Below are 26,712 nucleotides of genomic sequence, written 5' to 3'. Positions count from 1 at the left end.
ATACTGCTGAAGAAATACTCTGGATTTTAGTGGGCAGAATAGTTATAGATCCTAAATGACTTGACATGAGAAATGGAATTAAGAACAGTACATATGATTTAATAGCTTTATCATTATGAACAGGCACAAAGGCTGACATTTGAAAGTCATTATCCTATTGCACAAGCTGGTACAATTTTACTTTTAATCAAGAATTTCTGCTTCTTTTGTAACTTCCTGTCTTTCCAAGTTCCTGTGATATACAGTTCCCATTTTGGCCTCATCCTGTTTTTCCCTGCTTCTTGAATGTTAAGGAGTCTTGCTCGACTGTAGGCTAGCATTTTTCAAATACAGCAGCATACAATAAACAGGAAAGATTCCCTTAGAGACACTGTTGTTTTTAGCTGATCAAAAGGCCATTCTGACATCCGCTTCTTGCTCAATAAAAATATTATTTAAGGAAAAAGAGAAACAACCCAAGATTAACATTCTGTCCCCTAGCCAGACTAAAGCCTCGGCAAAAGAAATTGCTGGTGTCATTACTGCTTAACCTATTGGCCTTCAAGTCCACCCTGTTTTAGTTACATAAGGTAGAGACAACAAATCAGACTGTAAATGAAAATGCAGTGTCCTCTATTTTTCCTGAATTTTAAACAGAACCACTTACTACAGTTTAGCAAAACATCACAAATTGCCCTGACAATATGCCAGAAGCCCATGAACTACATCCAGTTTGCATTTTAAAAAATCTGTGGGAGTTTTGAAGCAACAAGAACTTCAGGATTTGGGCTTCATAAACTGGTCTGAGACAGTCATTGCTTTGACCCTGAGTAACAAACAGTTCTGAGCTCAGGCCCAAATGGATGCACATGAACAGTCTTCTGAACAGAAGCATTTCATAGTGCTTCATTGTCCATGTGGTGTGGTCTGTAGTGATCACAAATCCTAGCGTGCAGTGCTCCATTTTAATGGAAACAGTGTTGTTCACGTGTTACAGCAGGAATATTTTGGGCCTTAATTCAAGCACATTACTAAGCATGTGCTTAATTGTAAGTTGGCTAGGTTATATTAAGCAGGATTCAAGCATATGTTAAACAGGACTGAGTGTGTGCTCAGAGAAGAATGAGGAAGTCTAAGTGAATTAATGACATTTGTTGTATTAGGCAGCCTGTGCTGTGGGCACTTATATTCCAGTATTTTTCTTCCCATTCCCTTCCACTTCAGGGATGTTGCTTATATCACTGTGTCCTACCAAGGATCTTTTCTACAGAAGATCTCCAGCTGCTGACCACTGTGCTCCTTTGGTGCCTGTGCTCTGCAGGAGTGACTTTGAAGGCTGCAGACCAGCGAGCACAGGTCTGTCTGTCTGTCCCACCAAGCACAGCACTGACCGTTTGTCTCACTGAGCACAGGTCTGTCAGTCTGTCCCACCGAGACTTCCCCAGGCTTTGAGCCAAGCCACAGGGGCTGCAGGTAACACTGCCTAAGCAAACACAATCTGACCTATGACTACATCAACACGTGATACATTGCAATACAACTGTTTCAGTTCTTGAAGAAAAAATTACTTTTATAAGGACAAAACATAAAGGTCTCATGTTCATTTTCCATTTTAATTTTCACTTGTAAACCAATTATACTGCTTGTTGTGCATTAAGCCTGTGACACAACAACAAAAAATTTGAAAATGGTAACAAGACTTTTCTACCTCATTGACATGGGCAATGCTGTACCAACCTTGGCAATCAGCTCTGTGTCTGCCATGATAGAAATGAGTTCCTATCTAAGTCTGCCAGCTTTCCTGTCCATTGAGGGCAGCCATTTCTGAGGATTTTGGGTGGAATTTATTTCACCTTATAATAGTTGTCTAAAACCAGGGAGATACTCTGAGCTGGTTATCCCTTGGTAGTCTGGGGAGAGAGATAAAGGCACCTGGAAAGAATGATTTATCCTGGTGATCAGTCTTAAGGTAGGATTTATTTTTGCTCCATAAGCCACAGAAAAAACCCACATACCCAGATTAGAGAACACACGCAATTTTTTGGAAGTTGAATAAGGTGAAAGTATGTGGTTTTTGATGCTTTTTCACTTTTTTTCTCATGGTTATTTTTAAATGACACTTGCTTATCATTCATGCTTATGCCTTGCACTTCCATCTATGCAGCAACTCTGCAGCGAAATACCCTCTGTTTATTTCCTACCTATGTGCAAATACTGTTTTCTGCTACATGTTCCCTCTACAATGATATTAACACTGGGCAGCACTCCTTTTGCCAGGAAAAAGCCTCTTTGGCAGATCACTATTTCTCAGTTATTCAAAAAGGCCTCATTCAGGGAAGTTTCGGATTGCCAGATGAAGAGAAAAAGTCACAAAGGAACAACAGGTAAGATCGTTTCAGACATTAACAGCATCTTCTGAAATCTAAATTGGAAATGCAGTTTTAAGTGTAGATGAGAAAGGTGTAGTGTTGGGGAAAGACAGGAAATTTAGCCTCTGAGTTTGGCTTATGGCCCTAATTTTCATGTGTGCATCATCCAATTACTAGACACCTGTGCTTGGGACTTGAAACTTGGCTGGTGTTGCATCCACGTGGTGTAAAATGCCATAATAGGACTTTGATCTAATGATATGACCTAATCTTACAGGAAGGACAACTCTGGTCCTGACACTCCAGGTCTGGGTGAGCTAGCAATTTTTGTGGCTGAATGTGCAGCAAGATCGGAGAGTTCAAAAGTGAGGGTAGCTGCTCTCGTGGACAGAGCCAACAAAGGCAGGGGCTTGGCAAATACAACCAATTCCTGCCTCCCTTATCTTTGACATGCTGCCACAGCTCTCCAAACACCTTTCAAAGGAAACGTGCTGCAGTCGGGCCAAAGTAGCACTGTGTGCTTCCACTGGCTTGGACTCACTAGGGTGCTGAAGTGGTTGTGCACGTAAGCAGGGAGGATGGCAGGCATTCCCAGAGGAGCACGTATTTAGCAGGCATCAAAGGAAGCTGAAACCCAGGAGCTGGCCCACAAACCATGTGTTCCTGCTGTTTGTGGCCTGCAAAATGCAGTGAAGCACTCCCGGACAACCGAGGTACAGATGTGGGAACTCTGGTACATGAGACAAGACTCCAGAATCAGTCTAGGAGTTACAGAAATACTTTAAGTCTGATTTATTGCAAATTGGCTGTTGTTTGGCCGTTGCGTGTGACCAAAATGGGTCATCCTTGCCAAAGAAGGCAAATGCAATTCTGTCAAATAGCATCTAAGTGCTTCCTTTGCTAAGTGGAAGCAATTGCTTCTCCTCACTTTGCAGACTCCTCCTGGTATTTCCTTAGGTGGCACTGACACAGTTCACAGATCAAGCACGCCAGTGCTGCTAATATTAAAGAAATAATTGGAACAAAATGCAGGAATATTGTTTTTTATTTCCCACAGCAAAATTTCAACTTCTTCTACAAAGAAATATGCAATAATGTTACCATCTGTGTCGCTCTATTCAGGCCCTATCCACATTGCAGCTAGAAGAGTGTTCCCATGCTGAAACACTGCATCATTATTAGCAATTACCAACGTAGCTGCGTTATTAGCAATGGGATGTCTACAGCCAGTTTGCATTCTCTGTGCTGCTCTTATTTATTTTGGAGAAACAACGAACATAAAATGTCTCTGCAGGACGCTGACATGGTGTGTACAAAGGCAGATGTCTCTTGCAATCTCAGGGGTGGACAGGGAGGAGGTGTCTTAGGGAACTGCTCAGGCACTGAAAGATACTTTCATCAGTGTTTCCTTTGGAAAAGGCTGCTCAAAAAAATGCTAGGGGAAAGGTGGGAGGGAGGCAAAGAGGAGAGGGAAGGAGAGAGTCAAAAAAGCCAAAGATGAAAAGTATTTTTTTTACTGCAGTCAGCTCAGAAGCTTTTCTGACAGATAATTGCTAATTATTTGAGAGAGATGGGCATTTTTCTGCAGGTAACTGTCTCTCATGCCTTAAAACCCTGTAGAGCTACTCTGGAATAGCCTTTAACACCTACTTTAAAAAATCCTAAAGACCAGCAGACAGCAAATGCTCTATTTAACACCTGGGAAAAGCAGATACACTGCAAGAAAATATTAATCTCCTTTCAAAACCAGATGATTCAAGAACATATTTATAGAGTGCCTTTTAACTTAAGACACCAATTCAGTGTTCTGGTTACTGGGTCAGGGTGCTTAATGGCTGCGTCAGACACAGGACGATGCACAAGCGAAGTCCCTGGCTCAATGGCGAGGGAATGAGATCTGCTCCAACGTCTGAGTGCACAGTCGTGACTGCTTCTCTTCAGAATTTGCCAAGAATGCACATTAAAAGAAGCTGCAGGGTAAAAAACTACAGCTGCCTGACAGACAGGCAGCAGCCTCATTTTGCACAACTCTTGTCTGTACTCTGCTGAAATAAAAACAACAGGCTGATTCATAACTTCTAAATTATCCATGCAAGAAAAGTGGATTTTCCCCTGTTATAATGAGAATATAGGAGCCTCCTTCCTCAGCACCATGCTGGGGCAACAGTCCACAATCTGCCCCCTCACTGCAGCTGGTCCAGACCATACACACTACAACAGGCTATAACGACTCATTTGGTAAAAGCTTTTCCATTGACTGTGCTTGATACAGTCCTTAAGAGAAAGCCTATTTTTGATCCTTTTCTGCAGGTCTCAGTCTTGGTTCCAGATACTTTGAGAGGGTTTGCCATGCTGGCGGCAGCCATGTCTGCATGCTCCTGCCATGGGTGGAGGTACAGTGGTGATTCCTCAGTACAGGGTGGAAATTGTCAGACAGCTGCAGCCCTGATGATCTTTGGGAAAACTTGCCTCCCACTAGACCAAAGCTGGCTATTTTGTTCCTACGTCCTGCCTGCCCTGAACCTTAACACTGAGGTGTTCCATCTTCATGCTCTCTCTCTAAAAAAGTCTTTTCTGGGCTTAGCTGAGGGGACAGCCCATGAGCTGGCAGGGCCCTGCAACAGCTGTGTAGGGACATGCTTGTGGCCCCACCCCGCAGCCCTCCTCCTAGGGAAGACCAACCTTACATGATACTTCCATGCATTTTAAAAAAGAAAAACAGAAGGGAACCTTCTTTTCAATAAAACCATAATATTTTAAAATTCATAAACAGAGCTAGTGACAAACTTGTATTGACTTAAGCAGAAAGGCTGGGAGAGTCAGTGAAATAAAGGTTCTGAAACACCCTAACTAGACCTTCTTTGTTTTTATGGAAACAAACATTTGGTTTACATGGATTGCTTAATTTTATGTTTTGCATTAAATAAAATGCAATTTCTTTGATTAGTAAGTTGGATGAGGTAACCTCCTAGCCCCTTCCAATTTGAAAGTTCCTAGGATAGGGTGAAACAAATCTAATACAACTCAATAAAACTTTATTTTCATATAAGAATAAAAAAAAAATCAAATTGAAAAGATGTTTCATCACTTTATCATAAAAATTCAAATGAAATGCATGACAAAAATTGAATTGAATTCTTCCCCTTTGCTTTATGGGGGAAAAGAACTGGATAGTTTCTTAAACTGGAATTTAAGACATTCCAGAGTCAGACAATGGACTTTGCCAGGTTTATACAGTACATGTTTATATTAAAACTTCCTAATCTGATTTAAACTAGTTTTTCCCATGATAAAGATATTTTCTATAAAAGTCTTCAACTGTTAGCAATTGTTGCAATTGTGTTGCATTTTTCAGTGCAGTTCCCACCCCCAGTCAAAACCAGCGACTCATCTAAATAACACTTTCTCTGATGCTGAGATGGAACTCATCTGGAAAATTCTTGTAGTACATTCCTGCCAAAAGCTATCTAAGATTATACCTTACTAAAAAAGCATTTTCTCTCCAGGTTCCTTAGTGGCAATACAGCAAAAAAGGTGTTCTTTGGGATACAATAAATAAGCATGTGCATGCGTAGATGTGCATAGATGTGAGATTTCCCCAGCACAGAAACATACAATTGAGGTTACAGCAGTGACAGTTCCATTATAAACCCATTTTCACACGTTTGGAGCTTTCTGAGCTGTATTATTTTGTCACCAAGGTTTACATTTGGCCCCTAGCTCATAGGTGATTTTTTTTTGAGGTTTCAAAAAGTCTATTAATCCATTTTTTAGTTACCAGAGGGTAAAGAAATGCTTTTCCCACCTCTTAGATTCTTGTAGCCCTGTTATGGCATTGATTTTTGCACAGAAGTCTCTGCAGAGTTTAATAGCAATCAGCAGCCTGATGTGCCTTAATGACTTCCTCTGTGCATTCAAAAAATGGCTAAACTTGACAAGCTGAAGCCTTCCAAGGGGCCAGTGCTCACTGAGTAATAGCTCCCAGGCCAGTTTGGGATTATTATTGTAAAGTAATAACAGAATAAAGACATTAAGATTTCCTTGAGTTTATAAAAACGTTTCAAAAATTAGTCTTGTCTTCAGAACAGCCCCTGAGTTTAGAACTATGTGCACTTCTCAGCTTGTGCACATCAGATTAGACCCACTGCAGTTATTGTAACTGCAGCAGGGAAGGATCTAAAACATTAAGGAAATACAAAGTGGTTGGCCATGACTTCATTTACTTCACTAGAAACATGCTGACAAAAAAATGGTATAGTTAAGTGCAGGATGGGCCCCTTAATGTCAGTGATAACTACTTTGCACCATATTTTTGTGTAATATCTGAATGAGAACAGTCCCCTGCAAACATAAACCTGTGCAACACATAAAAGAATGTGGCATAAGCACGTTTTTTCTGTGTCAGTCCACCTCATTTATCTAAAGCAGGACTGGCAGAGGACAGCTGCCGCACAGGGAAAGGATCCTGAAGCAGCCCATGTGATCTTCATACCAACTGTGCCAGCAATTTGCAGATCAGGTTCTTCCTGAGCCAAAAGTCATCTCCTGGTATTTAATGGCTTTCAATCAATATTTTCTCATTGGTGTAATCTGACTTTGAAGCCAAACAAATAGGTAGCCACCATAACAATTCAACTCCTAATGCTATTTCATATGTTCTCAGAGAAAAGGACAGTAAACTCAGAGGTTTTTGGTTTTTTTTCCCTGGGATGAATTTTGATTTCTGCAAATTTTGATCATAGAGTGAGGGGCAAAGAAACATAGTCAGGCAATGAAATCAATATAAATTAACACTTCCTTTTGGTTCTATTTTTCTTCTCTAAATCTTCCCTCCAGTGGGATTTTCAGAGCTATAACTGAAAACAGAAACAGCATCAGAAAGCTGTGACTTTAGGAAGAATCTAACATTACCAGCTCTCATTAATTTAGCATGAGTAGCATGAAATTTGGTTGCATATTTTAAAGCATCAACTGATGATGCCATGGTATTGCCAAACTTCTTGTTTATGGCAGAGGAAAGCACTCAAAATATACTTGATAAAAAATGAAACAGGAAACAGCAGTAATTTTTGAGATACAAAGATTTTTATAAAGTTCCATAATTTTTTGAGGCTTGACTTATAACGCCCAAAATTTGGAGTGGACAAAATTGAAAAAGGAAACTGCTGTGTTTTCCTGAGGAGAGTCTGAATTTTCACATCAACTGTAGGGAGGAGAGAGGGAAGGACAAGGCATCGGGTGGAACAGCAAACCATAAACCAGCCTAAAATGTTCTGAGAGGAGGCTAAGAAACAAGGCAGATGACCCAGCACAGTACCTCATGCATTACATGTACTCTAACAACAGAAAATGGTTGTGGGGTGTTTTTCGGCTTTGTGGTTGGTTGTTTTTTGATTTTATTTCATTATTGTTCTAGCAGTACAAATACCTTTGAATAGTGTGCATTGAAAGGACTATAATGTCCAAACTGAGAAAAATCCTACAAGAGACACTGGCACCACTAAAGTGCTCTTCAAAAAAGGGCTTTCTGGGGCCTAAAATATTTTTTTTTCAGTCCAAGCAAAACTGGGGAGAAATCTTGTAATTGGCTTGAAGGAAGTCAGAATTTCACCCTATGTGCAAGAATAAGGAATGCTCCCCCCATAGCAGACAGAACAGGTCCAAAATCTTTTGTGTCATCTGCTTCCACCCAATAACAGCTTTATAGAAGCTAAGAATGAATAACTTAACAGCTGCCCAAGGCGGCTCTAAAGTGCTGCTTTCCCCCGCTGCACATGAGAAGACAGCCATTAGTGCTGCTGCTGTGAGGTTCACTGCTCCTTGGGGGACTCTGCATTTGCAGAATGGCCTGGTTTTGTACTGGCAATATGCACACATCTGAAATTGCTCACATTTGGATGCTGTTTGCTGCACAGTTTTGACTTAGTGCCATGTCTGTTACAGATTCTCCTCATCAGGGGTAATGTGTCTCTTGTGAGCATGAGACCTATTCTTTATTTTTGTTTGGATAACACTTCTCTCAGAACGTCAGAAGATTGCCACATGCATTTTTACATAGCAGTATATTGTTAAAAAAAATTTAACAGCTAGAAGATGAAAAACAATCAAACAATGGCAAATTACTGCTATACTGTTCTAACTTTCCACCAGCAGTCTCTAAGGGTTTTGCAAACACTAATAAGCACATCCTCAGATATTTGAAAACCAGAGAAATATTATGCTCTCTGAGGAAACAGAGGCACAAAGATGATGATTGACTGTCCAAGATCAAGCAGTAGGAGAGAATTAGCACTGTAAGAGTCACAGTACCACCAATCCTGCACATTTCTTTAAAGATGTTAGAGGAAAGAGAGTTTTGTACACATACAGAATTATTTTTGTCATTATTTCATCTACTTTTAAGAAGCTCCTACCCATTCTGTCTAAGTATTAAAGTGCAATCCTGATGAATGGCAAAACTTTAACTGACTTCACCCTGAGTTAACATTTGTTCAGCTACAATAGTGACCTTTCTTCTGAGAATTTCTAGGGAGCTGTGGAAGTGTAGAGTCAGCTCCTCACTCAGCTGATATAAATCACTGGGGTTCTACTAAGTTCAGTAGAATGATCTTTAAAGAAATTAGGAATATAGTCCATGAAAAAACAGCTTTCTTTCTTTACATATTTAAATCAAATTTATCTGGTATCTCTCAGATGAAAAAGAGCTGAAGCTGGGATGTTGAAAGGAAGGATTTACTTTCTTTTCTATGCTGAGCATATGGGGACATGCAAAAGCTACCTGGTGATCAGATGTTTATTTTCAGAGTACTCAGATTTTGATTTCAGAGCTTCAGATGAGCTGTGGTTACACCTATAAGCACGTTTTTACTTTGTAATTTCAGGTATGGGGGAGGAATAACTAAGAAACTTGCATGTCATATAGAAGATCACAGGGTGAGAGTGTGCATATGGATAATTTCCATGGAGTAAGTGAGGTGCTTGAAGGTCACACCGCAGTAAATTATGTAGCTGCCTAGTAACACAAGTCCAAAAAAAACCTTCCTGGAAAGCATAAGTTACAGCAGGCAGAGGAACTGCTTAGCTTAGACACTTTGGCTAAGCTTTTGTTTGAAGACTAAAAGCTGGGAGAAAATGGATGTGTCAGGAAGACCCTCAATATGCACATCTACGTCCATCTTGCAATTTGCAACTCACAATCAGTAGTAAGGCAATCAAATTAACTTTTGCTGACAAATTTAGCTAATACAGGATCCCAAATCCTCTACTAGCATTGGTGACTGGTTATGTCACACAGAAGTAGGTCTATACATTGTTTTTACAGGCACTATAGCTTCACCAGTTTAGAAACCTTTATAGATAAAGCAGTACAGTCTTTTTTGCAAACTGCTGACATTAACAAGGCTTATTCTGCAAAAGTACTCACATTAGACATCTTTTTACTAGAATATATATATCCCCCAGTGCATGCTGATTAACTATACACAAACAAAACTTTAACTGAAATCATTAAATTGGTGCAAAAATCAGTGCACGAAGACTAGGCTTATAAGACAAAGATTAAAATTCCAAGGAGTACACAGGTACACTAGGAAAAAAATGTGCAAAGTATAAATGTAATAGCCAGTAGAAGGAGTCTAATTGGCAAATATGAGACTAGTGCTTGGAGGTAAGTTTTAAGTTTAGTTTGGGAGAGAGCTATTTGTGTGGGAAAGGATGAACAGCACTGGTTTCTTGAATAATGACTTACTATAATGAAAAGAATGAGAAGCAATTTGGGCACTATTAGCTACACTGCTCAACAGTAATAAGGAGCTTGAAAATTATGTCAGAGAAATGAGATAAAGATGACTATTATACTGTTGGAAGGCCATCATCTAGTGTAGCTGTGGAGAATAAATGAAAATGGAAACCAGTAAGGAACATAATAAGATATACTTATGGTATTTTGTGTTTGAGCTATTAGCAGGTGCAGCTCTACTGGCATCAGTGGAGTTGTCTTCACTTGCTTCACAGCTCAATGCAGTCCGGTATCTATTTTATATATGTACATTTTATAGTCTATGTGCTGTAAGAAAACATTGAAAAACTTTTGAAATGCATTAGAGTATTAGACTATGTGGAGTAGTTAAAATGTGCACCTGATTTAACTCCTTGCCATCTGGAACACAAGGAGATGAACCTAAACTGCCTGCTGTAATGCATGCAAAGAAGTTTTGGATTTAGGCCCAGATATGAATATACAAATAGATAAAGTTTACAGAACTGTGACACAAAGTCCCAGGGGTTTTCTGGGAATGTCAAAAAACACTCAGTAATCAGAACATATGCCTTCCGTGTTAATATATCTTATGCCTCTGTCTCCAAAACAGATTATGGAGATGACTTTGAAATATGAAAAAAAAAAAAAAGTTTTTATTTAAGAGCTACCTTTGCATATTTTTCTAGACTTAGCTAAAGCTACTCAAATGAAGCGACAGCCTAGGATTTCCTCTAAGCAGGGCTTTTAGCTTGAGGGATGTAAGCCTCTCATTTTGCATCTGGCAAAGTGGTGTGATCACTATGGAAATAGGCAGTGTAGCCTGCATTTCTACATGGTGATCAAGCTAAACCTTTTCTAAATTGCTGATCTGCTTTCCTTGTTACAGATGAATACATCAGAAGAAAGTCAGTAGAAGTTGTCTGGTTTAATGACAGATTGGCACAAGAAAGCAAACTTTGATTCTGACTCATGCACTTAAGAACTTGTCTCAAATATTCACTAGTAAGAGCTAAGAGCTGGAGAAGAACTAATAACCTGTTTATGGTGATCTATGAAGTATGAGGCTGAATCTTCTACTGTACTGTAAATTACTCCGCAAACATCTGAAAACCACTGTTATAAAAAGCAATTATCAATTTGTGTAATGCCAGAAATGTATGTCCTACTCATTAGCCCTACTCAAGTAAGTCTGTTGTTTTAATTGACTTCAGTGTGACTGTCTATGTGAATGAGCAAAACATCAGCTTTGAGGGAGCATTTCTCAAAGACTGAGGCAGCATAATCACTCTGGTGTGAACAGACCTCTAGTTTTCTCTGTTATCAACTTTCAATTTAATAAGGAGTTTTGTAGGGGAAAAAAAAAAAAAAAAGGAAAAGGAAAAGGCCTACCAGTATATTTTTTTCATGGAATGGCATGGCCCCATCACAGGGCTGGGATGTGAGCTCAGTCCTGCCCCACTTGCAGTGGGGTGCTCCAACCCCACTCCCACAACACAGCTCTGATAGGCTGTGTCTTCATGTGGGCGCACAGAGCAGCCCAGAACACAAATGTGCACTGGGGCCCCAGTGCTGGGAACATAGGGAAGGGATTAATCCAGGCTCTCACTCAGCGTGAGGCTCAGCCTGTCTGTATTTAGGGGAACCATAGGACGTGTGGCCACTGCACGTCAGTGTGGAAGGCAGCAGACAACTGCCCAGTTTCTCCTGAACAACAGCTGGTTATTGTGCTTCTGGGATGTGCACAGCTTCTTCTGGAAGAAATCATCACATTAAATGGGTGTCTTTTCCACATATGGAGATATTTTCTCAATGGTCCTTTTGAGCCATCTAAATCCTTCATTTTACAGCATTACATAAAATACTTGCAATGATATTAACCTGCAAGACGAGTCCAAATATGCACAATCTGATCATGTTTAAATAAATAATTATAAGTTCACACAGTTCATAACCAGCTCTGTGGATCACAGAGTTTTACAGTATCTTATGCGTGAGAAACAATCTGAAATTTGATTTCTGAGGTTACACTTTTAAAAACCTTTGATATTGCCCATGAAAATCAATTTCCTCTATGGAAGTTTAGGACTTGGGAAGGGGGTTATTCTCACATTTTTGTGAATTCCTACAGAAAAGCAAATGACCTATGCTCCCAAAAAGTTGGCAGGTGACTTATTAAACTTCTCTCAAATCTCCTTCAGGAAGTTCATTAAAAGTCTATTTGGAAATGGCCAGGTGCTTGCTTCCCACAGCGCAAGAGGGAAATCTGTCACCCTGTTTAAAAAATTGTTTGGTTACTCGGGATAAAGAAATAATCATTATACCAAGCTGTGTGGTTTTATGATGGAAAACTGTGGCTTGGTGAGAAAAGTACCAAGGTCAATGCAATGAAAAACCCACAGTGAACTCAGACATGATTTCTGAAGTCAGTGGTGGATAGAGGCCAGGAGAACAAAGTCTTTCTTGTGGTTCACTTGAAAACAATTTTTAAGATTACGGATAAAAATAACTCTCTAGCTTGAGAGAGTTATTAGCTTGAAAAAAATATCATTAGAAAAGATTTTTTTAATGTTTAATAAGGATTGCTAAGGCTGATAAAATTACCTTGTTGGACACTGGATCCTGTCCTAAAATACTACGGCCAAGTCAACTAACAGGAAAATAGTAGGGCTAAGCCTTTTCATTCTTTATTCTGCCAAACCACTGCCTCTTGCAATCAGGATTGATTACAAACACCCAATTAAGAGGCATTTGGAACATGATCTGAACACTAATCCTGTCCCTTTTTCTCTTTATACCTAATTATCAGCCTTAAGATGGGTATTAGTGCTTTAATTAGCAGATTTACTTTAGGAACTTCTACATAAACTAGAAGATCTATAACATAGACATAAATACAAGTATATATGCACAGTCCTAAAGAGCTGCACATAACATATACCTATATCCAAGTAGTTTGGTATGATATATAAGCCTACACATATACATGTGATTGCATGTATATCTAGTTTTCAGACATAATTTCATTCTTTGGAAATACTACAAAAGAAAATAATTTAATTTGGTTTTGCATTAGCTGTAAAAAGATCTCTATATCATAATTATCAAATTATGATTCAATGTTACAGCTTGCAATAAACTATAATTAAGAAGTAAGAAACTAACAGAAACACATAGGTTTTTGTTTCAATTAGATTAGCACAGGAGAGGAGGGTGGAGAGAAGAGCAGTGTGGGGTTGACTGAAAACATATTGAGAGTTTCATGGAGTTAATTCCAACAGCTCTGGGTTTCAATTTAGAAAGGACTTAGACCTTTTTTCTGAATTTGTTTATCTCTGCCCGCAGAAAGGATGAAGGATTAGGCTTAAGGGAATCCATATTTGACCCTCAAATTTTTCCTGTCTGAAGGGCATCTTGTTGTAGCACATCTAGACAGAATTCTCCTCACAGTTAAGTGGTCAGAGCAATAGACACATCCATATATGACTGGTTTTATAGTTCTAATGTGCTACTGTACAGAGACTCAAGTCAAGACTTTGCTGTGGCAGGGGATACACCCATACACAGAGTGCAACCCTGGGTTCTGCATCCCACTCCTCAGCCCTGAACACAGGCCAGCACAGACTCTCTAGCTATGACCAGGCAGCTTGGTCATGGATTTCCTAACACCTTTTCCTGAGAAAACTCAAACTCAAATCACTACTCCAAAAAACCAAACAGTTTGACAATAGAGACTTTCACAAGAGTTAACTGCTTGGATAAAAACCAAAGGAATTGTTTCATTACACTGTATAATCAGAAAAATAATATAGTTTCCAACTTATTTTAACTCTTATTTACCCCTACAATAAAATAACAGCATCTTTATCTTCAGATACTTGCATTTGTGTGTGCAAATACACATGGAATCTTGTGGCAAAGAGAACATTATATATACTTTCATAATGTAAAATCTTTAAGTTGTGGAAAAATTTTGGGGGTACAAGAGTTTTCTGCTTCCCTGATCCTGCACAGGGTCTGGGCTGACTCCTTTCTTTGACAGGAGCCTTTCCTGCAGCCTTATGGAGGATATCAAACAGCAGTGGTTTCCAGAAGGGCTGTCTGGGTCTAGCTGAGTGCTCCCTGAGAGCATGTGCTCTACATAAAGCAGAGAAATGCCCCCAAAGTGCATCCAGAAACATGAGATACCACATGGCCCCCAAACCCACTGCAACAACTCATCTCAAACTAAGCCAAAAGCACTTGTTTCTTGTTTTAGGAATAGAATGAAGGATGGCTCCCTTCACCCCTTTAGTACTTCCAATTAATCTCTTGACAACCCCAAATAGATCTTGAGGGACAGATTTCTGAGGGAGACAAAAAAGGATAAGATGCCACCTCCTCAGCCCAGGTATGGCCTTCCCAGAGTGTCAGTGCTCACATCCCACCTCTGCTGGGCCATGCAGCCCATGGTGGGGTGATTCCACACGTGTGGGTGATTAGTGAATCATGCTCAGAACAAGCAGGGGAGTCTGGGCATCCTTCCAGCTGCCCCCAGCAGTGAGCAAGGGGGCACTCTCATGTCTCCTGGATACCTTGTCCTGCTGAAATCCACTAAAAGGCCAGTGCTAATACTTAGCTGATGGAGACAGGCCAGTCAAGCCGTATTTCTGTTAGAAAGCTCAGAGGCCTTGGCTCCTTCAGACCTCTCTGCTCAGTGGTGGGCAAACACAAACCCTGCCTTCCACAGCCCTGAACAACTCTGTTCCTGCACTGCTCTGCTGCTCACCCTGCCCTGGCAGCTGCAGGCACTCTCTGCTTGCCGAGCCCCATGGTGGCCAGGCAGAGGGAATTGGGAAGCTCTGACTGATATTTGTTATCCAAACAACTGATACAATCATTAGCCATCCTACAGGGCCTGCACCGAACCCCAGAGTCATCAGGAATGATGGGAGACAGCTCTGTGGGAGTGGAGGGCAAAGTTCCCACTGCTTCCATGCACAGGGGGGCTGCACCAGGCCCAGAACGCCCCTGCCTGAGATGTTCTTGGGGCAGTTTGTGGGAGCAGCTCAGGGCTGTCCAGGCTCCAGGTGCACCGGGGGCAGTCAGGAAGCAGCTGTTGTGTGCAGCTGACAGCAGAACCCTTCTGACAGGCTCAATGGGCAGCCCAGCAGGATCATTCATGGGTGGTGTCCACGGGTGGGCAGCAAGGTCATGGGCACTCTTAATCCCACTGCTCAACCCAAAGGGCTGGAACCACCCCTGCACAAAAGGAACAAATACGAGGGACGAGGCCTGCGCAAAGCAGACCTCGCTGCTTGGAAGAATAGGAGAATAGGAACCAGGATTTAGACAAAAGCAAATGAAAGCTTAAACCATGCAGAAATTAAAGAAAGGCTGAGCCATGACTTCGCTTGCTTCTGTTTATTTTACCAGCCTGAGTTTGTTATACCTACAGATTTGTAGCATAAATCCATTGACATTATTTAGAAATAAAATGGATGGATGAATTTCTAACATCATTAAGGTCTATGGGAGTAATGTGGAGCTATACTTTCACTCTGTAGGTCTGAATACCTATGATTTCTTCCTTACCCAAGGATCTGGGGGAGCCATTTTTTTCTATATAAACAAACATAGATATTTTTTGCTCTGTATTCTATGACTGACTGCAATTTCTATACAGTTCTACTCTCATCCATTTTACTAATCCCTAGTAAATGCAATATGAACAGTAATTATCTATGGCATCTCTCCTATAACTTGAATATCTCCAAAATGGGCAATTTTTCCATTTTGAGAGATTTGACAGCACTGCTGTACATAATCCACAAGTGTTAAGCAAGAATGATACTTATTTTCTACAGCTATAAATGATGGCCATTAAAATAATAGTGTTGTGTGGCGTGTATCCATGAAAACCTTGTAAAACAATATAGTCAAGTCTGGCAACAAAGTTAATAATTTGTCAGTAAGGAAACCACTGTTGGGCTTTCTATACCCAACCCTCCACCTTTCTTAAGCCCTTCTCTTCTGAAGCTTCACATTCATTTTCTTAATGTTTTTAACCTAGTGTCTGTGAAATTTTTATTGCTCCCTAGATAATGACATCTGATCTGAATGTAACCACACACCTCTTTGCTCAGCAACATTTGTCACAAACCATTATAAATTATCATGCTGATAGTGTGCATTGCTGGGAAACCGGAAAAGTTCCATAAATTCAAAGTACTGTATCAGTGACATTCTTGTTTATTATCTAGGTATAAAGTTTTACTAGATTCAAGATGGCTACATTTACACAGTAGGTTACTTCAGCAACACGAGACTTGTACAGCTTGCACTAAGTGCTGAAAAGCATTTACCACATGCAACAAATAGTGGAGCATTTTAACTAATATGTGGCCATATGTTTCGTCTCTTCTATTCATTTTAACTGTGCTCTTGACTCCAAGAATGCATGCCTATTATTGGGACTTGCCTGAGAAAAGGTAAAATGGCAAACAAAAACTACTTTTCTCTTAAAGTGCAACCATAATTTCTGTTTCTTGGCTTCCTGAAGAGGAGGCATAACACTCATTAGAGTTAAAAGTTAAAAAGAGACTGTGAATTTTTCCATTATATATGTCCTTGATAACAATCTGTGGTCAACCTGCTTGTGTACTTCCTTTTGAAACCCCGTAGTTCATAATGCTGGTACAGTAGTCCTGTCTAGAAGACTCTTTATTAGACGAACCTAGCTTGTGTGAACATATTTTTAATTATTTGTGTAGCTTTACTCTTCAAAACTGTGGAAGTTGAGTCCTTTGGAATGCCTCTAGAGAAAAAGGAATTTTCACCATGTTTACTTGAAATTTAAAACATCTCAAATGGTTCTGATTGTCAGAAAAACATACATATATGAATTTTATTAGCAGTCATTTGAGAAATACTTATTCATTAAAGCATAGCATAATAAGTAGGTAAATCAAGGGCATATTCCTAAATTAATTCCAAACCCTAACATACAAAGAGACTAACTGGGAACAGTTTCAGTAACAGCTAATGCTTAAATGTGCTGCTTTTGATTCTCCTCAGAGAATCAACCTTTCACCAGTTTTACATTTCAATACATCTAGCCTGCTATATAGAGCAATATTTTTTAAAGTTAGGTAAAGCCTCTTGATTTTCTTGTTGGCACTATGGAACAAGAAGGTAACCTTTTCAAAGTCAAAGTGTTTCACTTCCTGGGCTCAGGGGGTCCCTGCTATTAAAGTTGTTTTCAATGCTAACTAAGGTCCAAGTTGCAATGAACAGCATTATAAAGAGGATTTTGGGAGCTAGGCCAGCAAGCTAATCTTCTCTAGTCTACTCTAATTGTATGGGACATTTTTTGTTCCCAGACATGAATTCCCTTATCTCTCATTTTCTATCTGCATTTCATATTTAAGTGGTTATTAATTTCCAGTGCTAAACCTTTCAATAAACTAGAGTGTAACCTAAATTACACATTTCTAGATTGCAGACTAAGTTTCTAATAAGCTAAGCTTATTACAAAAACAAAATGTACTTAGCTGGAAAACCAAAAAATCTTGTGATACATTTATTTCATTAATCGCCTGTTGTATTCAATATTCAGTACAAGGAATGTGAATTTTGTAAGTAGATGCTGAAATTTCAGACCACAGAGATTGCTGACAAATTCCTGTTGCTGAAATAATTGTTCTGGTCCTAAGGCTTTGGGGTTTTTTTTTGCACAAATACAATTCCTCTCAAGTTAAAAAGAGCAATTTTCAATATAAATGAAGTAGCAGCTGAGTAATTTAGCATAGCCTAGAAAATTAGCTTTTCAGCACAGACAAAATAATGGTAAAGTCATCACCATCATACACACTGCAAAGACAATGCAAACAACCCTGTTGAGAGACTTCCTTCCACCCACTACCATCTCATTACTGCTTTGGGCTCCATTTCAGGGGCAGAAATAATGCAGCAGGGAGAGTGGACAATGAACACTGAGAAGGAAGCAACAGAGGGAGGGAGTCAATCCTTTCCCTGGACCCAGTTCAGCTCAGTCTAGCACTGTTTAGCACAACACTGTGCCACAAAGATTACTTGTTCTTCAAATAATTGTATGCTGTACACCATTTTACTGCTGCCAAGGACCATGTTGGTTTTACAGAGTTGGAAAAACATGCATTCTAGCAAGGGAGAAAAAGGATTTGACACTGAAATATGCTTGATTTAATCTCCTAATTTCTCTCAAAGAGCCAAAGAGTGACAAATATTTTAAAGCATTAGCAGTGTTCCACAAAACGAAAGCAAAACCTGTATCAAGAAGACAGAGAAGTGAACCATTTCCTGAGTACAAGACATTAAAAATTAAAGAATGGGAAGTCAGTGTGTGAACATATGGTGTGAATACGAGCTGCAGCTCCAACACCACAGCAAAAACTCATTTTCGCAAAGTTTAGTTTTATGAGCACAGGGTTTTCCTGCATTATCACTCAACTATGGCACTGAAATGCTGATCTATAAGTGATCATAAAATACCACAAAAAAGCAACTAAGCACCACAATGCATCATTAAAAACTTCATTTTAAGAGAAAACAATGATTGTGATCTAAGTATCCAATTTATTAAATCACAGGACAAAGACACGCATGGTAAAAAATTAAGTGCTTGAATACAGTTGCTTTCTTTCCATAAGTCCAACACTCTCATCTCACAGTTTATCACAACAACTCCTGATAAACTGAGCACCATTTTATGGGACCAAATCCTGCATACTCCTATGAAATACCAAACACCACTGGCTAGTGAGTTTAATCTTTCTGACATGCAGAGAAAATCTTGACTGGTATCATCAATGAACAGCAACTCTATTGTAGCTATCAGTAGGGGACTAAAAATCATGATACACAAGAAATATTTAAATAACTATGATACTCCAGAAATATTTAAATAATGAATCACTAAAATATTTTCTTCATACAACAAACAGGCTGAATTCAGAGGACACGTTGGAGAGGGGAATGATCTGACCATATGTTGCCTTGTGCAAGCTGTGAGATTTACAGATTTGGGGAAAAGTGGAGAACAGCTTCTGGGAGGTTCCGATTCTCCTTCTCACTTTTGGAATGGGTGGTCAAAGGGAATGTGAGGACAGGGGACAAAGGGAGCCTCAGCTCCCCCCTTCCTCCTCGAAGTGCCTTACAGGAGAGCAGGAGTCAGGGAAAGAAAAGCTGCTGTCTATAAATCAGCAGCAAAGGAGAAAGAAGGAAATATGACTATCAGTCCTCCAGTCCACTGCCCCTTGAAGGGTGAGGTAAATGCCAGACTAACTGTGTGTTAAGAAGATTTGGCAATTTATAAATGGCCTGTCTCTTCCATGGGCTGTTTGTAGTCGCGGGGGTACAAAAGATAAAGGAACTCCTTTTTCAAACTCTAACTCCAACGAGAGACTTACAAAAGCAAGTGGCCCAACAAACGGGGCCTCACCACAACCGCGCATCACCACCACCATCCGCTCACCGCGCACCGGGCGGGCGCAGCCCAGACACGGCTTTCAGACCGCGGAGAGCTGCAAAGCCATTTTTAGCAGGCGCACACACACAGACACACACAGACACACACACAGACACACACACAGACACACACAGACACACAGCCCGCCCCGCCCGGCCCGGCCCGGCCCGGCCCGGCGCTGCCCGCGGCGCTGCCCGCGGCGGCCGGCAGGTGTCGCCGTGGCGCTCCGCAGAGCGGGCGCGCTCACTCACTTGCAGTCGCGGTCCTCCAGGTCGAAGTGCGGGTTGAAGTTGATCATGATGCGCTGGTAGGGCTCCGGCGCCTGGATCAGCCACTCGCACTTCTGGCTGGGGTGGTAGGACTGCGGGTAGCCGGGAGACGTCAGGTACCCGGGGCTTAAAATTTTGATCGTGTCGCCACACTTGTCTGCGGGGGAAGCAAACATACGGGTTGGTCTCATCGTCCCCGGCAAGGATCCTGCAGCAGCGGGCCCGGCAGACTGCCGTGGGAATGCTGCGGGGCCGCAGCCTTCTTAGGGCTAATTTAGCATCCTTCTGCTTTTCAAGGCATCTGTGCTACTTTCTACAGGAAGGAGGAAGAGTTCTTGTCCGTCCCCTATTCCTTAAATCTGGTGGCTGGACAGGCAGCAGGTAGCAGAAGGCACCCCATTTCTAAACAGTGTCCTTTTTAAAAGCCACTCCAACAGTGCCCCTTACAGTGTTAAGACCTTGCACCCTCATAAGAGCGTTAATGTTGCCTAAGAAATGTTCCTGGGACACAATTAACTCCAAAAACTATACTTTTCTTAAGTACAAAGTTTTAAGTCAAGCTGGGAGGAGATGTTGAGGGATGCCATTTGACCCCCTGCCCAGCTATGGGGTAAGTCTGGTCTGTGTCACTGACCACTGGGATTGTATTGGTGGATCCAAGCTCATTCACAGGAGACCCTGCCTTTGTTTTATCAGTCCATAAATCTAGGCAGGTTGAAACTATCTGTGCTCTTCAAACCCAGGGTAGAAGAGAACAAAGTAGCTCTAGTGGAGCAGAAATCATCCGCTATTTACTCTTTCAAGGAAGTTTGTTCATGCTTGGAGACTGCATCAAAGTAATGGAGCAGAACAGCCTCCCTTCCTCTTCCCTTCATTCCTTCCTCCCCTGAACAACAACAAAGATCTATTTCTAATAGCAAAATAGTTGCAAAAGTTTCTAGAATCACAAAGGGTGACTGTGAAATGTGGTATGCTGCATCTTGCTCCTTTGGTCAGCATTGTCAGGGATGCATTTTAAGGTTTATAGGAAAAATAAAAACAATCCAACCTACACAGTCACTCACTTCACTGTCCAGTGCAGGTTTTGTGTTATCACTTTTTTTTACCAGTATGGATTTCTTTTTGTGGACCTTCAGGTAGGAAAAACTTTCTCCAAGTGTTGGATGTTTAATTTTGAGCAATAAAACATGACAATAAACCACGGACAGGAAGAATGTCCCCACTAAAGCAAGCCTATATATCACTATATCTCAATAATGGTATATACAGGCTGCAGTGCTCTATCTAATACATTCCCTGTGAAAGCAAAATGGCAATCCTTGCTCTCAGCATGAATTTATAAATATACAGGATTTTATTGTAGAAAAACAGGTCAAATGGAAACGAATGAGGAAGCACACATCAAAAATGCATAAAGCAACACTCTTTATAGAAATTATTTGCCATAAATTAGGAGGGAAGGGGTTGATAGGTACTCAGATGTATGGTCAAACCCACCAGATACTAAGCACATTGCTGGAAAAGGCTATCTTATTATATTTCCGCTGTGCCTTTGCAAAACAGGCTGTTTTCCTCTGACCAGAACAAAAGGCATTGCTGCTCAGAGCTCAAAAGCTGTCACTGGTGATCTTGCTAATCCGCTGTCTGGGGCTCTCAGGGAATCTTGCCTTTTCCTCCCTGTGTAAGCATACTCAGAAAGTGATCTTGTCTCATTAAGCCCACTCCAGCACTGCAAACAACATGGCAGAGTCTGGCATCTGTTAAATGCCTGAAATAAAGCAGGGCTGCTTCTAGTCACTTGACAGAGTCACTTCAGAGGATGCTGAGGTGGACTCACTACCACCAGCGCTCCTTAATCTGCGACTTCTGGGAAAGTGACAGTGTATTAAGATAATGCGGTCTGCTAGACTCCTTGGCTCTGTGCAATCTCTCTCACACTTGATTAGGAAGAGCAGTTTCTAATGACTTTGGACCATTAGTTCCAAATAAGGTTAATGAATTAATTTAGTGGATGCTAATACTGCATGTAGGTGAAGGTGGCATTAGTCGGTCTGGTAGGTTATAAAGGAGGTTAATGGCCTTGGTGACTCCAGCAGGACCACCATATTAACCACTCGTGGTGGAGGCTTCTGCCCAGCAACTCACTCTCCTCCCCTTCAATGATCAACAAGAGCACGGGGGTGGCCCCCTTCCATCCCTCGGAGGTAGAGGGTGGCAGTATGGGTCTATGTGGGAGGCAGCTGCCCACACCCCGAGCTGGGCTGGGGGGATGAGCCAAGTGCACCTCTCAGAGCATCCCCACACCAGGCTTGGTGCACCCCTCTAGCACCTTTGCTCCTATGCCAGAGCACTGGAGGAGGAAGCTCATCCTATTTCAACTAAGCAGCCTCCTCAAAACATATTGGGAAAGAGATTAACTTCCATCATAAAACATGCGATTTTAATACTCTTGCTCGACACTCCACTTGTGGTCCCTTATTAAAACAATATACCAGTGTAAGTGGAGGGTGCTCTCTTCTTTTAATTACTTTGATTGAAAACCCAGTGAGGCAAAAGTAAATATTTGATAATTAGTTAATAATAATTGCTCAGGATTTGTCAGGAAAGGAAGACTCACATGAGCTGTTTCATGTGCAAGAGCTAAACGTTAAACAGTCCCACAATTAGACCATCTTTAAAAATGCATCATGCAGTGAAATATTCACAGCGCCCTGGCATTGTTCGGGGAAGGAGGAGCACGCTGCTTTTAATTAGTTGTGTTTTCAAGCGCTGCCTGACAGTGAACTACCCACACCACTCATTTGTTATGGGATTTCTCCTCTTGGAAGGGAGTCTAGAGCCTTCACAGAGAAGCTCAGCTCCTCTCTTGGCACACTGTAAGTTGCACGTAAACTGCAGACTTGGGAAAGGGGTACCCTAGAGAGTTCTCTCTGTGAAGACTACTCGCAGGTAGTAGGAGGCACGATCTAAAATTTTACGCTTTGGAAAACAGAAAGGGCGGGTGGGGAAGAGAGCCTTCCCGTTAAAGTGTTCATTATCTTTCAGATAACGAAGGAGAGACGGTTAATTGCCTATGGGACGGGACATTATTAAGATAATTGGCTGATCTAGTGAGAATGAGCAGCCTGCTTTATACAATAACCCGAAAGAGCAGAATATAAACTCGGAAGGCAATGTCAGGGCGGGCGATCCTCAGGCGAGGGCTGCGCCGCATCCCTCCTCAGGCAGAAAGTTCCCCCCAGCCGTGTTTATGTCGCTGCCGATCCCACGGCCCGCGGGGCCCCCCCGCCCGCCCCCCGAGCCCGGCCCCGCAGCTGCCCGCGCTGAGACCGGCGTCCCCCGTGACACTCACCGCTCCGCAGAGCCCTGCCGAGGGTGAAGGTGAGGGCTGCACAGTGCAGGAGAAGTCCCCAATCCATTTTCCCTTCCGACAGCAGGGAAAGGAGGAAAAAAACAAAAATGCCCTCCACGCACAACTCTTCCTTAAATTCTCCAGCCGGAATGAGGAGCAGAAAGCAGGGTCCGCAGGGGCAGTCTCGGGGGCAGAAGGAGGCTGGCTTCTCTCTGTGCCTCAAGCCGCCCGCATCTTGTCATTTAGCTCCGGCTCCCTCTCCCTTTCCCCACACTTGTTCCTTCTCCGGGCGCCGCTGCCCCTGCCATTCCCAGCGAGACTAGAAAGCCAAATGAAAACGAGGGGGAAAAATAACAAAAAACAAAACCCAACAAACACACAAACAAGACAGACAAAAAATACTGGCGACTGCTGGCACTTCGGGAGCGCTCTGCCGGGCGAGGGTGCTCTGCGGAGGGGAGACAAGGAAAGGAAAGCGGCCGTGAGCGGGGACCAGCCGGGCGCCGGAGTTTGGCAAACTGCGTCCCCCCTGCCTGCCCCGCTGTCTCCCGCGGGGCCGGGGCCCCGGGGCTGCGGGCGGCGGTGCCCGCACTCACCTGCCCCGGCGGGAGGCGAGGGGCGAGCGCGCTGCCGCCGCGGGGACTCCCGGCCGGCCGGGGAAGTGGGAAGCGCCCGGGCGGCTCCTGCTCGCAGCCTGAGGAAGAGGAGCGCAACTCAGCGGCAATAAGAGAGGCCGAGGAGCTGCCGTCTCCCAAGCCCCAGTCCCCTCCCCCTCCCCGCCCTCCTCCTTCTCCCTCCTCCTCCTCAGCCCCCCAAGACATCGGCAGCGCGGAAGAACGAACAAACAAACACGGCGAGCCCCAGCTCTGGCGCTCAGCCGAGGCGGGGACTGGCAGGGGGAACGCGAGGGGCAGGGGGCCGGGGGGCGGCGGCCCCCGCCGCGGCAGGTAGAGCCGATGCGGGCGGCGGCACCACCTGCGCCCGCCGCCCCGCGGGCTCCTGCCCGGCCCTGCCCTGCCGTGTCCTGCCGTGTCCTGCCCGCCCGCCCCCGCCGCCCCGGCCGCACACGGAGACACGCACACACACACACACACACACACACGCATCCGTGCCACCTCCCGGCTCGCTCGCCTCGGGTACCCCGTGGGAACCCTGCCCCATCCCTTCCCGGGCCATCCCCTCTGCCACCTTTCCCTCCTCCGCCACCTCCCCCCCGCCTCCCAACACTTTCTTTTTGTTTCGTGCGAGAGTGCGTGTCCTTCGGAGTCCCTGTCGAGGGACACCACCACCAGAGTCCAGAGGGACACCACCGTCACTTCTTGTCCTAGGGGAGGCTGGCTGTGCTGATGTGGGGTGAGCTGCTAGGAGCCCCTGTCACAGTACCCTGTCAGAGCCCCTGTCACAGTACCCTGTCAGAGCCCCTGTCAGAGTACCCCAGGAGTCAGGCTCATCTGGCCACTGTATATCTACATCTCGGGGGAGGCCTCCCTGTATCCCCTCCCTTCCGACCCTCTTCCCACCTCCCTTCTCGCACACTCTTGCTGTCATTCCCGTCTCTCTCAGCTCCTGTTGCAGCTTTGCCCCCCTCTGTCTGTCTCTCATGAAGCCTCTTGAAGGGCTGAGGATCTGCGGGGGTCCCCCAGGGCCGGCTCTGCTCCCGAAGGAGGCTGTGCAGCATGAAATCCCCACTGGGGAGTGTGTGTCTCCTCCTGAGCATTCTCCCCACCACCCACCACTGGCACCAGAGGACTGGAACAAGGCGGGGACATACCAGGCTCTGAATCCTGCTGCTTTGGCTGCACGGTCTGGTGCTCACCTGCTATGGGCCCTGTCTCTTCCTTGCCCTATTGCCCTGCCTTACAGGCCGTCCCTGCACCTGGGGAGTGATCACCTTGCTGAATCCGACTCCTTCTTTTATGTGGAGTTCTTTGCACACCCCTGTGAAGGCAATCCAGTCATTGGGGTAGGGGTTACAGGAAGAGCTCCAAGGCTGAAAGCTGAAACACGGTGTTAAATGGTCCCCAAAGGTGGGTCTGTGCTAGGAAAATGACCTGCAGCCAGTGGTGGATGTCAGCCACTCTCATCTCCCAGGGCAGTTTGAAAACAATTTGTTACCGGTGCACAGTCAAGGCAAACTCTGTTAACGCTTCATCGGGAAAAAGCCCTGATAGAAGACCTACTCCATAAGGAGTTTTTCTGAAGGATGCATTGGGAAAAGAGCTGGGCTTTACTGAGGACAGGGTCATCCTCCAAGTGTAGCCATGGCAATAAACCCCTGTTCCACTCTGAAGATATAGCCATGTTTGAAATAGTTTTCAAACATAGTTGTCAGTCTGCAACCACACAGATTAACTACAAACATGTTACATCTGTGTACAGAAACCATATACAAATCCAGTCTTTTCCATCCCTTTGTCTCTAGCCCTGAGTCTGAGATTTCTACTCTCACTCTCCCTTGCTGCCCTTTTGAAGCCCTGAATTTAAGGTCAGCTGAAGTCTGGAGATTAAGTTTGTAGGAAATCTGTCTGCTGGCTTCATACTGCACACTCTCTCACCACTACTTTCTGAGTTTTTTCAAGACATTCCCTTTCTCTCCTGTGATTATAATTCTCTAATATTGTGCACTAAAATGCAGTTTGACATTGTTACATTCTCTGTACACTTAATTCTTTCCTTTGTCAGCTTCTGCCTCTGCCCCTGCCCGTGCCCCTGCTCCTGCCCCTGCCTGTGTCTGCAGGCAGGCTAGAAACCAGGCAGGCTGGAACTAGTCAGATTGAGTTATTGGGTTCAGTCTCATTTCCCCGTCTTTAGGCAGTCTCTGGATCATAATTTGCAATACTTATGCATTTTCCTGATTGATTGGGATGTATATTTTATGGGTAGCACATTAAGCATTAAGCCCCCCCCCCCTTTTTTTTTTTTTAGAGACATTCCCAGAACACGGGGGAAGGGGAAAGTTAGCAGTGCTTTCTGATTATTAAAACTCATTCTGCTGGACAGTCCTTGAGATAAATGGAACCTGATCATGGTTTGACTGTTTGAGCAACAATACAGCTTTTAAAATAAAGTAAATCTATTTATGAAAACAGAAATTACCTGCTGATGGTTGCTTACTAAGGCTTTGCAGAAATATATGCATACATGTTTGTTTTAAAACCTATTTCAGAAACCAAGATTAATTCTCTAAGTGGCAGATACCCAGAAAGCATGTACATCAAAAAATACACTTAGTGCATGACAGTGATGGCCCTCTTGCTTTGAAATTAGCATTGCCTGTCAGGTGATTTCTAGGAATCTGAAGAAAGGAAATAATCATTGCCAGCTGTACACTGTAAAGATGCTCCAAACCAACCAACCAACCAACCAACCAACCAACCAACCAGCCATTATGTTTCATCCATTTTCCCCCTATCTGATTAATAAGTTGCTTTTTGCAGATGGAGACATAGGTTTTTAATAGCTATTTTAAAGAAATTCCTTTCTCTGGAAGCAAGCACTTA

General features: G+C 43.0%; 1 protein-coding gene across 4 annotated transcripts in view; it reads right to left on the bottom strand.

Moving 5' to 3' along the window:
- Positions 1-23,713, bottom strand: part of NRP1 (neuropilin 1) — a 113,433-nt gene extending 89,720 nt beyond the window's left edge. For 2 of the 4 annotated variants that reach the window (XM_083866727.1, XM_083866730.1), the window contains exons 1-2: positions 23,213-23,712; positions 19,843-20,017 (exon numbers count right to left, since the gene is read on the bottom strand). In XM_083866727.1, coding sequence (XP_083722853.1) covers positions 19,843-20,017; positions 23,213-23,279 — 242 coding nt within the window. In that variant the 5' untranslated portion in view covers positions 23,280-23,712. Of the gene's footprint in view, positions 1-19,842; positions 20,018-23,212 lie in introns of all 4 variants that reach the window. The other 2 variants (XM_083866729.1, XM_083866728.1) reach the window with 2 other exon arrangements.
- Positions 23,714-26,712: the final 2,999 nt, after the last annotated feature.

This window comes from Zosterops lateralis (assembly GCF_965231275.1).
Source record: "Zosterops lateralis genome assembly, chromosome: 1".
Lineage (NCBI taxonomy): Eukaryota > Metazoa > Chordata > Aves > Passeriformes > Zosteropidae > Zosterops > Zosterops lateralis.
The sequence above is the reverse complement of the archived record's forward strand: the minus strand, read 5'-3'. Positions and strand labels throughout refer to the sequence as shown.